The sequence below is a fragment of the Anopheles gambiae genome, chromosome 2 (assembly GCF_943734735.2).
Source record: "Anopheles gambiae chromosome 2, idAnoGambNW_F1_1, whole genome shotgun sequence".
NCBI classification, from domain to species: Eukaryota; Metazoa; Arthropoda; class Insecta; order Diptera; family Culicidae; genus Anopheles; species Anopheles gambiae.
The window spans coordinates 52,611,112-52,624,916 of NC_064601.1; the positions used below are offsets into that span (position 1 = coordinate 52,611,112).

Here is a 13,805-nt window from a genome sequence, read left to right on the forward strand (position 1 = left end):
TTAAATTTAATCAATTATTTTAATGATTATCCTGCTAGCAAAGAGAATGAAAAAGTGTGCGACTTTCAGACGAGGGGCATGTAGAAGCAGGGGGAGACGGTTGGAAATACACGGAATTACGCAGAGCCGCGAGCGTGTTTTGGTTTCCACACAGTTTTTGCACTCACACAATTACTCATGTGTGAATGTGTGCGTTCACTTTCAGCCTGTGCGCTCAGTTTGGTTTTCTCGCAGCGGCATGGTGGTATCGGTGTCTCGCTCGTACTAGTGCAGCTTGTTCGGGAAGAAACGGAAAGGAAGGGGTATGAGGAAAATACAATGAAACAGCGCGAGCGAGCGTTCTTTTCAGTGAGAGCGCCTCGTGTATTTTAAAGGCATGCAAGAGAGCGCCGGTCTGGTGGTACAGTCGTCAACTCGAACGACTTAATAACATGCCCGTCGTGGGTTCAAGCCCCGAAAAGACCGACCCCCCATAGGTAGGACTGATTATCCTGCTATGGTACCAATAAGTCACTGAAAGCCAAGCCCACTTCACTAGTGGGTACAGGCAGGCCTTGACCGGCAGCGACTGTTCCCAAGCGCCACAGATTAAGCTTAAACGACTGGAAAATTGAATATCCATAGAAAAAAAATGAAAGCTCCGCAGCTTCATTGGTTTGAGCAATAGATGGCGTATTACAACTGATTATTATATTGCTATCCTTTTCTTGCAATGTGTTTCGACAAGTTTCATCTTATCATGACCTATATAGCCTTCTTACTTTCCGAGCAAAAATCTATATGAATGGTCGTGTGGTCAGATAAGTGGGTATCAACACCAACGACCATTACTCAAATCTCACTTGCTTCAGTGCTGGTGGTATCTGTTGGAGTTTAGTATTTAAACAAACGTATCGCCGTTCTAGTTCTAGCGATGCATAACTTCAATGCGAAACCATACAACAGTACAGAGGGTATGAGAAAGCTCTCCTCCAAGCGATGAAGCTCAACTGGTTGGGTATCCCACAAACAGATGGCGCCAGCAGCTTTTTTGCTATTTTTAGAATGCATGAGTCGTTTGCCGTCTGCTAAACGAAGTCTTTCTATATTCCGTTTAGGTAGAGTGCTTGAGTCGTTTAAAAGCCGTTTAGTGGTCGTTTAGTGGATTTTTGGCACTTGGGTTGTGCCAAATGAAGAAGAAGAATGAGCAAGAGAGCGCACCCAAGCGCCACAGATTAAGCTTAAACGACTGGAAAATTGAATATCCATAGAAAAAAATGAAAGCTCCGCAGCTTCATTGGTTTGATCAATAGATGGCGTATTAAAACTGATTATTATATTGCTATCCTTTTCTTGCAATGTGTTTCGACAAGTTTCATCTTATCATGACCTATATAGCCTTCTAACTTTCCGAGCAAAAATCTATTTGAATGGTCGTGTGGTCAGATACGTGGATACCGACACCAACGACCATTACTCAAATCTCACTTGCTTCAGTGCTGGTGGTATCTGTTGGAGTTTAGTATTTAAACAAACGTATCGCCGTTCTAGTTCTAGCGATGCATAACTTCAATGCGAAACCATACAACAGTACAGAGGGTATGAGAAAGCTCTCCTCCAAGCGATGAAGCTCAACTGGTTGGGTATCCCACAAACAGATGGCGCCAGCAGCTTTTTTGCTATTTTTAGAATGCATGAGTCGTTTGCCGTCTGCTAAACGAAGTCTTTCTATATTCCGTTTAGGTAGAGTGCTTGAGTCGTTTAAAAGCCGTTTAGTGGTCGTTTAGTGGATTTTTGGCACTTGGGTTGTGCCAAATGAAGAAGAAGAATGAGCAAGAGAGCGCACCCAAGCGCCACAGATTAAGCTTAAACGACTGGAAAATTGAATATCCATAGAAAAAAATGAAAGCTCCGCAGCTTCATTGGTTTGATCAATAGATGGCGTATTAAAACTGATTATTATATTGCTATCCTTTTCTTGCAATGTGTTTCGACAAGTTTCATCTTATCATGACCTATATAGCCTTCTAACTTTCCGAGCAAAAATCTATTTGAATGGTCGTGTGGTCAGATACGTGGATACCGACACCAACGACCATTACTCAAATTTCACTTGCTTCAGTGCTGGTGGTTTCCATTGGAGTTTACCCGAGCCGCAATGATGGGTGATTTTTGACAGCTCTACGGTGACATCCCCCGAAATGCTATTTCGCGGGGGAACTCAGTGGTACTCAAGTTGAAGCCATCTTGGGCACTCAATTTCCATCATGGCTGCCGCTAGTTAAAAAAAAACGACAGTTGGTATAAAAAAATGCTCTAGTGCAAAAAACATAGTCCTACCCCCCATCTTTTTGCACTTTTGCTTTTGTATGTTGCATATGTGCTTTATCTCTTTCACACAAGTAGGCACACATAGGCCCCACCGTGACGTCATATTCACCCCATCAAGCATGACCTGTCTATATGTGCCGACTGTTAATTCTGCATTGTTCTATTCTACCGCATTTGAATTCTGTGAATAGAGGAAATTTTGTTAAGGTATTTTTTTATCAATACATCAATACAGCATGCTTACGAAAACTCCACTCCGTACCGGCTTTGTGACTGTCCAGAAGCTTATACGCTCAGGTAAGTTGATGAGATGCTTTCAATCATGTTAGAATCTAATATTAATCAAACGCCAACGTAACAATTATCTTTTTAGGAAAATGGAAAACATTTATCATGATCATCGATATGCAACATTCGCATCACAGCCGATTCTCGAAATGATGGAAATTAGCACCTCCAATCCATCGGATTTATCTGCTCCACCGTCTGTTCCATCGGTCGTCCCCGCTGTTATTCTTGATTCGACATACTTGGCAGTCTCATCGTCACCACCACCCATCTGTGATGTTTCCGGTAAGTTTCTTTTCGATGGATCTATGCCCGGTTCGTCAGCCATACCGGGACAGAAATCCTCTTCCGGACCGTCATTGTTGATATCCCATCGTCACCGCCACCCATCACTGATGTTCTCGGTACATTTCTTTTCAAAGGATCTATGCCCACTTCGTCAGCCATGCCGGGACAGCGATCCTCTTCCGGACCGTCATCCTCGCCCAGTCTGACGTCTTTAGCTGGTTCATCTTCATCATCCGGCGCGCATAATAATTCACTTGATAAAAAAGTAGACATTCTTATTAAACTATCGAAGCAGACTGCGGCTGAGGTCAAAATTATGTTTAATGCAATGAATCCGAGAGCTGGGACAACCTCACGCAATACAGCCATCACTGCCATTGAAACAAAAGAAGAGTTAGAAGCCTTTAATGCTAACTTAGAGGTTAATACGTATATGGCTGAGATGCTATGCTCGCTTTTGTATGCAATTGATCATATAAAATATGTTAAAGAAAGACTTGACAAAATAATAGATCTATTGTTTACTAGGGAATTTCTTTCAAAATGTAGTTGGTCAGGGATTGGTCGTCCCAATCAAAAAGTCGCATTTGCTGCGTTTGAAAATGTATTCGTATTAATCAAATTTGCAGGAGGAAACAAATTTCTTCAATTGAATGACGACTACGTGAAGAAGATTTTAGTGAGTAAAATGGATCATGGGAAGGGAAGAAATTGTTGCGTATTGAATTCACTTTATTGAATAAAAAATGTAATAATGAGGAGAATAAAAGAGTGGAAGTTCACGAGCCAACGATGCTGATTGATCTAGAGCTCTTTTAGTTGATGCCAGGTCGGGGTGCATCCGGACGGCATCCAGGTTGTGTCACGTCAGGAGCGATGACAATCATCACCGCTCATACATAGGGTGTTCCATATACAACATTTCCTCCCTCTTGTATGAAGATCCTGGTTCACTCTAGGATGGCGAGTAGCGTAGAGGAGGGCGACGTTGTCTTTGGGACCTGCGGGCTACTGGCGGTGAGTCTTCGCTTGACGATGAGGTTAATTGTTGCGGGCTGCTCATAGGTGTTCCAAACACAATATCCGATGAAATGGACTCATCTGAAGACGTTGCTGTTTCGTTGGCTTCATTATTGATTGGTGGTTGCTGCGTCTCAGTGTTCGCATAGAAGTCCAGTCGACGAGGTACGTCTTCATCGGTCTCTTCGAAGCTGACGTTGCCTTGGAAGCTTCGAATCTGGTCGACATGTCGCTTAAGCATCTTTCCGTTAGATCTGATTTGATAATGAAGATCACCCAAGCAGGCTTCGATGACTCCTACAATCCATTTGTCCGTTCGTGGGTTTCCAGAAAGACAGTACACTTTCTGTCCAACTGAGAATGTACGGAAAGTCGGTTCGAATGTCGATTGTTGCTTCTGATGCATCCGTGTGTTGATATCTTGTGGTCGCACAAGATCAATGCGCGTGCGAATGTTTCGACCTAAGAACAACTTTGCTGGCGGACTTCCTGTTTCGGTGTGAGGAGCCTTTCGGTATTGTAGCAGAAACGTGTTAAGATTCTTTTGCAAAGTGTCTTTTGTTGTACCCATAGCTGTCAATGCCTTTTTTACGGTTTGAACATACCGTTCTGCTTGGCCGTTTGTAGCCGGATGGTAGGGGGCTGTCAGCTTATGGTACTTAACGCCTGTGTTTTTGAGGTAAGACGTGAAATCGGCTGATGCAAATTGTGGACCGTTGTCGGAAACTACCGTTACTGGTGCTCCATAAGCTGCGAATAGTTCATCCAGTAAACTGATCGTTGCGTTTGTTGTAGTTGATGTGGTTACCTTTATCTCGAACCATTTGCTGTATGCATCCACAACTACTAATAGCATAGCGCCTGCCACGGGACCTGCATAGTCGATATGTATGCGTCCCAAGGTGCGTTAGGGTATTCCCAATGGTGTTTGTTGAATTTTGGTGGACTTGTGGCTTGTCGTGCACATTCTGTGCAAGATTTAGCTGTTTGCTCGATTTCGGAATCAATTCCTGGCCAATGGACATATGATCGTGCCAACCCTTTCATTTTGACGATTCCAATGTGAGCTGCATGTAAATCGTTCATTATGGCTTTGCGCAGGGAAGCCGGAATTACGACGCGATGCTCGAACATCAGGCAGTTCGCTGTTAGGGTATATTTTGCCTCGGGTGCTTTATAACCCATTCTCGCGAGGTCTCTACCGTGTTCAAGATCTTGGATTATTTTGCCTAGTTGGCTGTCTTTGCGCGTTTCACGTGCAATGTGTTCTGCTCTAATTGGGAGTTGCTGAATCTGTTTGAGAATAAAATGATCGAATTCATCATCCATATTTCCTCCCTCGTGTGAAAATTGTCTATTGCTCTGGTTTTCTGTTGGCGCATTTGGGATTCTGGAGCAGTAATCGGCGTTTGTATTCTGGTTTGTGGGCCTGTAGACAATATCGAAATTGAAATGTGCCAGATAGTCGGCGTAGTTGGCCATTCGACTAATGCACAAAGTAGGCAAAGACTTTTCTGGGTGCAGTATTTGAGTAAGGGGCTTATGATCAGTGATTAGAATGAATTTTCGCGCATAGAGGTAATGGAAAAACTTTTTCACTGCCCACACTATCGCAAGAGCCTCCTTATCAATCATAGGGTATCGTTGTTCAGTTTGCGACATTGTACAACTGGCATACGCGATCGGTCGTTCTGATCCATTGCTCAATCGATGTGAGAGAACAGCGCCGAGACCTGTTTTGCTAGCGTCTGTTGCGAGAATCAGTGGTAACGATGGATCGTACTGCATCAGCACTTGTGGTGAAATTAGCGCAAGTTTTATGTCTTGGTAGGCCCTCTCTGCTGCTTGTGTCCACTCAAAAGGATCGGTAAGCAGTACATCTCGAAGAGGACGTGCCCTACAAGAGAGATTGGGTATGAATGAGGAATAATAAGTTGCCTTACCAAGAAATAATTGTAGTTCCTCTGGTGTAGTTGGTGTTGGAGCGTCGCGTATGGCTTTTATGTGTTTGTCTGATTTGTGCAGGCCGTGACGATCGATGCGATGACCCAAGCATTCGAGGGATGATGTCGCAAAGATGCATTTGGAACGATTTAGTCGAAGACCGTTTCGTCGCATTTGCTCCAATGTCTCGTTCAGCGCTGCTAGCATCTCTTCGAAGTCTTTCGCAAATACAATGACGTCATCAAAAAAACTGACAACATTGGTCAAACCTTGAAGGATCGTCTCGATACGTCGCTGCCAAATAGCTGGTATGTTTGCAGCACCATACACCGCTCTCTTTGGACGGATCAGTCCATGTGTCGATGTGTTTAGCGTCAAAATATGCCGGAAGTCTTCGTCGATTGGAAGGTGCGTGTAAGCATCCGTTACGTCGAGGTGGCAAAACAGGGCAGCTCCTTTCATTTTGTTGAAGATGTCTTCGATTTTTGGTATTGGGTGTTCGTCGATAAGCATTTTGGGATTTACAGTCGGTTTGTAGTTCCCGGTTATCCGAATACCTCCGTTCTTTTTAATGACGATATGGGTCGGTGAAGCCCATTCTGAAACTTCAACTTTTTCGTAGAATCCGGAAGCAAGTTTCTTGTCGATCTCTGATGCGTAGCGTTCTCGAAGAGCGAGTGGTACATCTCGTGCTCGAGCAAAAACCGGAGTGGTATCGGGTTTTAAGTGTACCTTCGCTGGTGGCCCTACAAGCATACCTGGAACGTCGCTAAAGATATTGTTAAAGTCTTCGAGCAGTTTCGACAGTTGAGCTGCTTGTTCCCGAGTTGGTTCGATGCTTGAGAGTACGTTTACTGGTACAGTTGAAGTAAACAGTTCACGAAAATTGATCTCATTTGTGAACTGTGCTATCCAATCGCGTCCGAAAAGCGAGTCATACTTCCCCTCTACAACATATAAGAAAAGATTGTTAGATGTGGTTCCAAGTGAAACTGGGACGAACAGGCGACCAATGCAGTTGATACGATGTCCTGTGTAACTTGAAAATTGGCGGTCTGACGGTTGCAGCGAATATTTCGGCAGTATTTTACGTAATGTGGTTTCGCTGATTATGCCGCATGGTGCTCCGGTGTCCAATTCCATCGTCAGGGGAAACCCGTTGATCTTCACGTTAAGCATTTTCTTTTTCACGGACGGCATATTGTTGATACAATGTAGCGATTGTACCACGTCGATATCGGAGTTCTGCTGCGACTGGACCTGTGCAGTTGGTAAAAGTTGCCGTTCAGATCTACATACCTTTGCAATATGGCCCTTACGATTGCATTTGTTGCATTTAGCGGTGCGAAAACGGCATTGGCTTCGCAAGTGTTGTCCTCCACACCCATTACAGGAATTTGTACGTTGTGTGCCGCTCTCGTAGAATGTGTTCGGTGGTCGATCGGATGATTCACTGCTCGTCTGCCGGTTACGGTTAGCAGGTGCTATACGGCGTTGTTGTTGTTTTGTGCGCGGTTTTTCAAACCCAAGCCGGTGTGTTGTTTCTGATACGGGTGAAACAGTGCCTACTTGTCGAGCCGTGTTGTGTGTGGCTTCCATAGCGATAGCGATGTCGAAAGCTTCTTTGAAAGTCGTAGGGTTCTTTGCAACAATTGTATCACAAATTGCGCGTTCATCGAAACCATGAAGCATTTGTTCGATTAACATTCGGTCAAGAAAAGTTCCATATTCGCAGGAGGCAGCACCTTGTTTAAGCCGCAATACAAACTGGGCAATTGTCTCTCCTTTCTGTTGTCGAATGTTCCGGAACTTGATACTTTCCACGAACTTGTTTTTTGCTTGGTCGAAGTGCCGCTGTAGAATTTGGCGAAGTTCTTCGTATGGAATTTCTTCTGGATTCTTGGGCGTTATCAAGAACTTAAAGGCGTTGTTAAGCTCTGACCCCATGTGTACGCGTGCGTAGTCGGCGTATTTTTCCTTGGGAATGTTGTTGAGTTGGAGCGCCCATTCAAGCCGGTCGAAATAATCAGCGACAGACATCCCCTCAGTTCGTTGGTATGGCTCGGGAGAAAATGGCGGTAGTTTTTGCTGGGACGAAGCTGCGACGTCTTCTCTGGCCTGGCCAACAGCAGTGCCAATTGCGGATTGCAAGGCTCGCGCAATCATGCTTGAAAGTGTTGCCATTGTTTCATTGTCGATGGTAGCCATTTTGTCTCTCTCATTCACGCAATACGCAGTTTTGCAATTCTGTGGATCAGATTCCTAATCGCACTTTTACTGGATCGCCTTTTGTTAGGATCCCACTTCTGACACCAAAAATGTTGCGTATTGAATTCACTTTATTGAATAAAAAATGTAATAATGAGGAGAATAAAAGAGTGGAAGTTCACGAGCCAACGATGCTGATTGATCTAGAGCTCTTTTAGTTGATGCCAGGTCGGGGTGCATCCGGACGGCATCCAGGTTGTGTCACGTCAGGAGCGATGACAATCATCACCGCTCATACATAGGGTGTTCCATATACAACAGAAATGAAACAAAAACGTTGCGGGAAATAGTTTCACTTTAGAAGCTTAGAATATTATAAGTAAATTTGTAAAGATTCACAGAAATATAAAAAATGTAAACAATTATTAATCAATGAAATCAAGTAATACATTTATTTATGAACCAAATTTAGTAACATATAAAAAGTTCCTCCATCCCTATTAGTTTATAATTGTGAAGCAATACATCTGCATTCTTCAATTATAATCCAGCTAGCACCACGAGGAGGTTGGGATAGGAGTTAAAGATACGCATGAAGTATCTTAGCATTTGCTAGCCAGCTGAAAAAGAAAAATAATACAAACAAAATTTTAAATATTGAAAAAAGCTCCTCTTTGCCTATTTCTATTGCACTATCTAACTAGCTCGCTACTCTTGAAACGTGTGCGTTAAAGGACTAAAATGAAAAGATACTCCTCCATCTAACGATATCGCTACAAACTTACATTTAACATCCCTAACATTTATCCAAACTATTTCAGATGATAAATCATCTACGCTAGCTATGTAATTAAATATTACTTCTGAACTACATGGATACGTGAAAGCTGCCCTTTTCCTTAAAATCTGGTGCCCCTCAATAACGAACGTTCCTGATAATTCGGTTGCCCTGATGTATCGAACTATTTCATTATTTCTTGTTAAAAACCATGCGTTTCTATTTCCCTGTCTTAAAACAAAATCTGACCTCACGTGTAAAATTGCCTCTTCCTGTCTTAATTTTATATATGGATAAGTTAATTTTGTTTTCTGTGTACTTGTTTCAATTCTACTAAGTTCGCCTATCCTACCTACGACTTGGCTCAAGCAATTATTCCCTGTCCTGACAAATCTTTTAATTTGCTGATATTTGTTTTCGGCTGGGAACGTTGAAATTGTTGGAAGGGGTCCGATATTTTCTACATCTTCTTGTACATGCAATAGAGTATGAACATTATAAGTCATAAACTTACGGTCGTAAATTGAACTAAATTCTGAAACAAATTGATCTAATAATGACCCTGCGTACTTCCAATAGTCTTGATAAATTTTAGAGGAAAACATTGTAATACCTACAACCAACAGTTTAAAATGGTGATATGCCCTGTCACTTATTCTGCCTTTTAGAAGAGGAACGCTGATGTGATGTAGGAACGTTCGGTATTCGGACGCCTTCCAAAATTTTAAACATTTAAGGGACCTTACTGCTCTCTGAAATTCTGCTGGTAATTTAATTTGAACTAGAAGCCCTGAAATTTCATCCTGCTCATCTAAATTCCATTTCTCGTTTATAAAACATCCTGTCGTAAAACCTATCACTAATTTCCTCAACACTCCATAATATACTAAATGTAAATCGTCCGAAGTAGGTAGTCTTAATACTATGTTTAAGTGTTTAATATCTAACAACGGCGATGGGCGTATCTGATGTCCTATGGAGTAATCTCCATTTCTAAATTCTTCGTTCGTTCGTGCTTCTGCTGTTCCCTCGAAGATCATCCTTCCCATGTAGCTTCTACCCAAAATTTTGCATTTATGGCATCCTTGTATGCCATTGTGGTTTTTGACACCTAAAATCGATGGAATACAATGTTAATGTGTTAGATATCTTTCCTTTTCATGAAATCGTACAATCGTGAATACTTACATTTGATGAACGCTCTAGCAGGGGCGTCTGCAAGTATCGCTCTTAGTGAGATGGAAATACGTTTTCCATTTATAACTACTCCGTTGTCCTGGACATCATTTATTTCTGTTACCAGACGGCGCAGATAATCCTCTGCATTATCCGGTTTAGAAGTTCCACAAAATATTCCAATAGTCATTATTGGAACATCGGGAATACCATGCAGCTGCATCAAAATGGGCCAGAACTGGGTAGTTCCGCTATTATGCAGAGGAATACCATCCATAGAAATATTCAATTCAAATGAATCTACAGGAGGCGGAGTAGTGCTGAAATAAACAAAACCATTAATTGCTAGTAAAATAAGGTAACAGTTGAATTGATGTTACTACCGAAACTGTTCTTGCAGAGATTTATCTATTCCTTTGTACCACATTTGTCCACCAGCCAAATTTTCAATTTCTTTTCCCACGCCTACAGGAGTCTTCAGAAATGTCCTGGAATCTTTAGGAACATAAAAATCAGTTGTTTTTAGTATTGCTTCTAAGAAATCATTAATAGCGGCATGCGTGATTTGATGTTTCAGAGCCCACAATCGCATCGTTTCAACAAATACTTGATTCTTGTGGGCTCTTTCAAATTCACTATACTCATCCTGATCTTCAATGTCGCTTTCGTCCGACATTTGGTTGCAGTTGTGACCGTCCTCTTCTTCTTCCAACCATTCAACAAATTGTTCCTCATCATGGGAGTCATTCAACACATCAGGTTGAGATATGCAAAGGCGGTAGATACGGACGTCCTCATCATCTTCCAACCATTCAATTGATGGATCTTCATCAAAGCATACGCTTGATATATCCGGTTGACCTGAGTAAAGTAAACGCAATAAAATAAATATAATAAAATTTGATATATTAATTAGGTCAAGATTTAAAAAAATATCCGAAAATTCACCCTTATATTAAGAAATTCTACTTGAATGGCTCTAATCAGACCTTCTAATTATCTGGCGAATTTTAAATTTCAGTCATGTAACAACTAAGTAGGAGAAAAGCAGGGAGGAAGCTCATTTTGGTTACTTGTTTGTGCCTCTTTTATGTCAGCGGTGGGGGAAGGGTCTGAGAGGCTAAATTAATTCAAGAGGATATCATCACGCATAGGGTGCCTCTTTGATGACGGCAGCAGCTTACACTAAAATAAATTAACATACTTTCTCCGAGGTCTCCTTATTCTATTTGGCGAAACGTCCTACGCGGACATACCGGGCTTTTCAGGTTCTCGAGACTTATTCTCTACCAAGCAATCGGATTGTGAGTCCGTGGGATGGGGGGTCAAATGAGGCTTAAAATCACGACGGGCATGTTGTTAAGTTGTGCAGGCTGACGATCGTCCCCGTGACCCCTAAATTCCCCTTGGAAAGCATTGAGCATCGTTCTAAAAAAGTAGTTTTCTCTATTGGTTGGTGGATTGCACCGTCCCACACACTACACATTTGTGCAATTAACTATCGTATGATAGCTTGCACAATTCACTACTTTCACTGCACTATATTAAAAACTATAGCACCAAATGTACTCACCATGAACTTCCTGGCTTGAAGTCGATATAGAAGCTGTTGCTAAATTGTTTTCTGCTTCCCATTCCTGTTCCAAACGCGTCCATATTGCTTTGCCGGTTGTATATTTTTTCCGAATGGTATGTGTGATATTCCATCGAAAACACCGGAACTACAGTAACACACGTCTGCTCTTTATTCCGTCCAACCTCCTACTGCCCGCACACCCACACTGCTACTCTCACATACCACATCCTCCCCTTGAGGAATAAGGCTACAAATTCTTTAATATTCGATTAATCGTTTTGGTTTTTTAATCAGCCTAGCCTGTCGTTCTTTCACTAGCCCTGCTACTTCCTCCGAACTACTACTACCACTTGTCAACCCTTCTTCCGCTTTTCGCATGAAAAATTTTTTTATGTGCTTTACATTACGATCGTAAATTTTTCCTGATTTTTTTTCCTTCACCGTTACCCTGCCAGCACCACAAATTTTAAGTACCTCATGCAATTCTTTTTTGTACGATGAGTCTGTCTTATCTGCTTTTTGATTTCTAACTAAAACCGTATCCCCAGGTTTAATGCTAAGAGGCCTAGCTCCACGCCTTGTATCCTCTCTTTGATTGCGCTGAAATTTCGCCATTTTATCCCTGTCTCGTAATTCATCATCGTTCGCTTGTCTAGTATCCGTTTTTGGGTTTGGTAACCTATGCCTAATAGCTCTACCAAACATTAGTTCGGCTGGTGCTATTTTAGTTACATGGTGCGGCCATGAGTTATAATCCGCTACATATTCCGCAAGGGCCTGTTTCCAGCATTTTTTTTCTAACCGTGCAATGGCTGCAATCTTATTTATACCTTGCATTCCACGCTCAACTAACCCATTTTCGGTAGGATTTAGAGGCGTGCTATTTATGAGTTTTATCCCCCATACATCTGCTAACCATCTTTTGAAATCTACCGCATTAAACGGGGGTCCATTATATGCTTTTAATTTCTTAGGTACATAGTATGTTAAAAATATCCTGTTCAATGCTTTTTGTATACTATTCGCATCCGTTCGCTCTAGAGGGACGGCTATCAGAAATCGCGAGTAATTATCTGTAAGCACCAATGTTTTAACATTATCTGTGGTAGATGAAATATCCATTGACACATAATCCCATGGATTCTCCGGTAGCTCCGTTAATTCTATAGGTACCGCCGTATTTGTCGTTTTCACTAGCTGACATTCTGGGCAGCTTCTAACAAAAGCTTCAATCTCTTTGTCCATACCGGGCCACCAAAGTCCCGTTCTCAGAACATTTTTCATCGTGGACATGCCAGGGTGGCTTCTATGAGCTAATGTTAACGCTCGGTTCCTAAGTATATGCGGGAGGACCATCTTTTCTTGTTTAAATAGGAAACCGTTTTCCACATACAGCTCCCTCTGAAACGCTTTATACCTTGCAATTTCTTGTGGCCATTCATTCTCTTTATCTAACCAAGCAATAACCTTGTTTAATATAACATCTTTTTCTAATTCCTTTCCTACTTCTTCCGTGGTTAACGCCAATAGTGTTTCATTAACCTGGTTTACGCACGCAGTAACCAAACATAGTTCGTGAGGCTCCTTAGCAACCCCAAATTGGTAATCCTCTTTAGATCTGCACAGCCTAGACGCAGTATCGGCTATGTTCTCGTTTCCCGGAACGTGTTCGAAATCAAAATCATAATGGTCCAGTCTGATGAACCAACCTTCTGCCCTGGACATAATCCTCTTTCCTATATCTTTTTGTTTAGCCGGTTTAATCATAAATTTCAACGCTTCACTATCTGATCGCAACAAAAATTTCCTTCCTAATAGATAGTAAGCAAATCGTTCCATAGCCCAAACTATGGCCAAAGCCTCCCTATGCAGTTGCGGATAGCGGCTTTCCGTCTCCGTCAATCCTTTGGATGCACATGCGATAATACGCATTTCGGACGTGCTCAATTTTTCTTGGGCTAAAATTGCTCCCAAGCCCCAAGGTGATGCATCAGTATATAGTATGATCCTATCCTTTTCATTGAAATAACCCCTTTTGATAAGGTCTTCCATAGCAACCTTTTTCAATTCTTCAAACGTATTTTGATGCATCTCTTCCCATTTAAATTTATCTCTTTTTATCAAATCCCTCAACGGCTTAGTTTTATGTGAAAAGTCTCTGATAAATGGGCCAATAAAAGTCAACATTCCTAAAAAACTTCTAAGTTCACCTGCGTC

At 42.0% G+C, this 13,805-nt stretch overlaps 2 protein-coding genes and 1 long non-coding RNA gene across 5 annotated transcripts in view; 1 reads left to right on the forward strand and 2 right to left on the reverse strand.

Moving 5' to 3' along the window:
* The first annotated feature begins 2,129 nt into the window (after positions 1-2,129).
* On the forward strand, positions 2,130-3,588 carry LOC133391614 (uncharacterized). The gene is made up of 3 exons (XR_009765103.1): positions 2,130-2,607; positions 2,684-2,883; positions 3,021-3,588. It is a non-coding gene; the product is annotated as an uncharacterized LOC133391614 (long non-coding RNA).
* A 5,088-nt stretch (positions 3,589-8,676) lies between these two features.
* On the reverse strand, positions 8,677-10,631 carry LOC133391615 (uncharacterized). Its single transcript, XM_061646852.1, has 3 exons — positions 10,396-10,631; positions 10,025-10,332; positions 8,677-9,947 (listed from the first exon to the last, which is right to left on the reverse strand). The coding sequence occupies exons 1-3, from the start codon at positions 10,602-10,604 to the stop codon at positions 8,767-8,769; spliced, it is 1,698 nt and encodes a 565-aa protein (XP_061502836.1). The 5' UTR covers positions 10,605-10,631; the 3' UTR covers positions 8,677-8,766.
* A 1,103-nt stretch (positions 10,632-11,734) lies between these two features.
* The window catches only part of LOC133391201 (uncharacterized protein K02A2.6-like), a 4,992-nt gene continuing 2,921 nt past the window's right edge, over positions 11,735-13,805 (reverse strand). For all 3 annotated transcript variants that reach the window (XM_061643085.1, XM_061643086.1, XM_061643087.1), the window contains exon 2: positions 11,735-13,805. This exon is cut by the window's right edge and continues 1,173 nt beyond it. In XM_061643085.1, the coding sequence (XP_061499069.1) occupies positions 11,847-13,805 (1,959 nt within the window). In that variant the 3' untranslated portion in view covers positions 11,735-11,846.